Genomic DNA, 2,189 nt, shown 5'->3' with positions numbered 1-2,189 from the left:
TATTCTGTCCTTTTGGTGAAGTCAGCCGGCAGCTTGATGTATAGGCATTTAGGCTGTCGACCTTCGCCTCCAATTCCACCCATCGCTTAGCCCTGTTCTCTACGTTTGTGGTGGTTAGGTTTACCTGTAATAGTCTGTGATAGCTGTTCCAGTCGGTCCTCCTAGGATTCCTACTGGGCGTGGCTCTATTCATGGAGATCTCTAGGGAAAACTGTTTGATCCTATGATCCGACATTGATGGCTCCGAGGAGACCCTCCAGTCCGAGATCAAATTATCCGCCCAGGTGTTCCCAAGAGTAACGTCCAGAACTTCCTCTCTTACCCTAGTTACAAAAGTGGGCTTATAACCTACATTGCAAATACTAAGGTCCTTACTTAATATAAAGNGGTCCTCCTAGGATTCCTACTGGGCATGGCTCTATTCATGGAGATCTCTAGGGAAAACTGTTTGATCCTATGATCCGACATTGATGGCTCCGAGGAGACCCTCCAGTCCGAGATCAAATTATCCGCCCAGGTGTTCCCAAGAGTAACGTCCAGAACTTCCTCTCTTACCCTAGTTACAAAAGTGGGCTTAAACCCTACATTGCAAATGCTAAGGTCCTTACTTAATATAAAGTCTAGTAGAAGCTCACCCCTTTTATTGGTGTCAGTGCTGCCCCACTGTACATTATGTGCGTTGGCATAACATCCAATAACCAATGGAAGGCGCAGCTTCTAGCTGTACTCTACTAGTCCTCTGACTTCCTCCGGTGGTATGGCGGCATCCCCTGCGAAGTAAGCCGAAGCAAAAACTACTTCTCTTGCCTGTCCGTTGAGATTCACCGTTAGTTGGATTGCCACCAGATCTCTCGTTAAAAACTCTGAAATGCAGAAGTAATTAGTCTCCTTCTTTAACATAACACAGGTTCTTGGGTTATCACATGATAAATCCCAGATTACCTTGATAGACTTCTCCGTCAGGCCCTTCACCTGNTTCTTGGGTTATCACATGATAAATCGCAGATTACCTTGATAGACTTCTCCGTCAGGCCCTTCACCTGACCTTTATACACCCACGGCTCTTGGACTAAGACTATGCCCAGATCCTCCGAAGTGAACTTTCTTGTGATGACTGCAGATGCAGCTACCGCGTGATGGAGGTTAATCTGGGCAATCCCAAGGCGTGGTGTTATCCTCAATTTTTACAAGTACAAGTACAAAAAAAGATAGGTAAAACCTTTTATCAATATTATAACCGAAATGCCTTTAAGGTTAGTTCCTCTATGTTAGGAGTTATTTCCTGTGCTGCAGCTAAACGCATTACATTCTTTAAATTAGTGTCAGAAATTCGATTTCTTAACCTACTTTTATTAAGTTTCATTAAGGAAAAAAATTGTTCGCATGAGTATGTGGAGCCAAACATTGCTATTACTTCTGCAGCAAATAAACGTAAATTTGGAAATTTTGCATTACAAATACCTTTATAGAAATCAGCAATGCAAGTCGATTCTCTATACTCAGCTTTCAATCGGGTATCACATTGCAAATCGATCAATTCCATTTGTAAATGCCGCGGTGCATCAAAAGAATCGAAAGCAAAAGGCACGGCGAACATAACTCAATAAATCGTTCCAGAAATTCTTTTTCAAGGTTTTCAAGCTCTTCAACATATTTTTGTACATCTATGTCTTGGTTTCCAGTTAGCGTTTGTAAACACGGAAAGAAATTGAAATTTTTAACATTTAGCTGCCGTTTCCATAACAATAGTTTTTTCTTGAATGCTTCGATTTCGTCGTTCATGTGGAAAATAAGTTTTTTTCGGCCCATGAGGGAAGAATTTAACGCATTCAAGTGTTGAGTTACATCCGTCATGAAAGCTAAGTCTGCTGTCCAGTCCAAGTCAAGCAGCTCAGGAAAACGCTTTCCTTTCTCTTCCTATGAAAACCAGCACTTAGCTCAAAAATGGAATTGTTCAGTGTAATTACTCACCAAAAAAACATACACATATTTTCGCAACTCAAAGAAACGATTCAGTGTTGCACCACGACTCAACCAGCGTATCTCACTATAATACGGAATATCTGTATGTTCGCANCGATCCAGTCATGGCTTTTGCCATGGCAAACCCATGCGTTCAGCACATTTGTCCACGCAGTGGAAAAGATCTTCGCCTTTAGTGGTCCCTTGCATTGGAATAATATCCAGAA

The 2,189-nt window shown here is 42.0% G+C and overlaps 1 protein-coding gene across 1 annotated transcript; it reads right to left on the bottom strand.

Moving 5' to 3' along the window:
- Positions 1 to 713: 713 nt before the first annotated feature.
- LOC108355664 (uncharacterized) lies at positions 714 to 1,303 on the bottom strand. The gene is made up of 3 exons (XM_017606813.1): positions 1,239 to 1,303; positions 1,041 to 1,176; positions 714 to 972 (listed from the first exon to the last, which is right to left on the bottom strand). The coding sequence occupies exons 1-3, from the start codon at positions 1,301 to 1,303 to the stop codon at positions 718 to 720; spliced, it is 456 nt and encodes a 151-aa protein (XP_017462302.1). The 3' UTR covers positions 714 to 717.
- Positions 1,304 to 2,189: the final 886 nt, after the last annotated feature.

Source organism: Rhagoletis zephyria, unplaced genomic scaffold (genome assembly GCF_001687245.7).
Source record: "Rhagoletis zephyria isolate East Lansing unplaced genomic scaffold, Rhagoletis_zephyria_1.1 Rzeph_scaffold_48279, whole genome shotgun sequence".
NCBI classification, from domain to species: Eukaryota; Metazoa; Arthropoda; class Insecta; order Diptera; family Tephritidae; genus Rhagoletis; species Rhagoletis zephyria.
This window is presented reverse-complemented; position numbering and strand designations above follow the sequence as displayed.

Excerpts from the sequence above, each read along its gene's own strand:
- LOC108355664 (XM_017606813.1), bottom strand. The coding sequence starts at position 1,303 with ATGCGTTTAGCTGCAGCACAGGAAATAACTCCTAACATAGAGGAACTA. Across the intron at positions 1,177-1,238 it reads CTAACCTTAAAGGCATTTCG|GATAACACCACGCCTTGGGA; the intron begins GTTATAATATTG and ends GTAAAAATTGAG.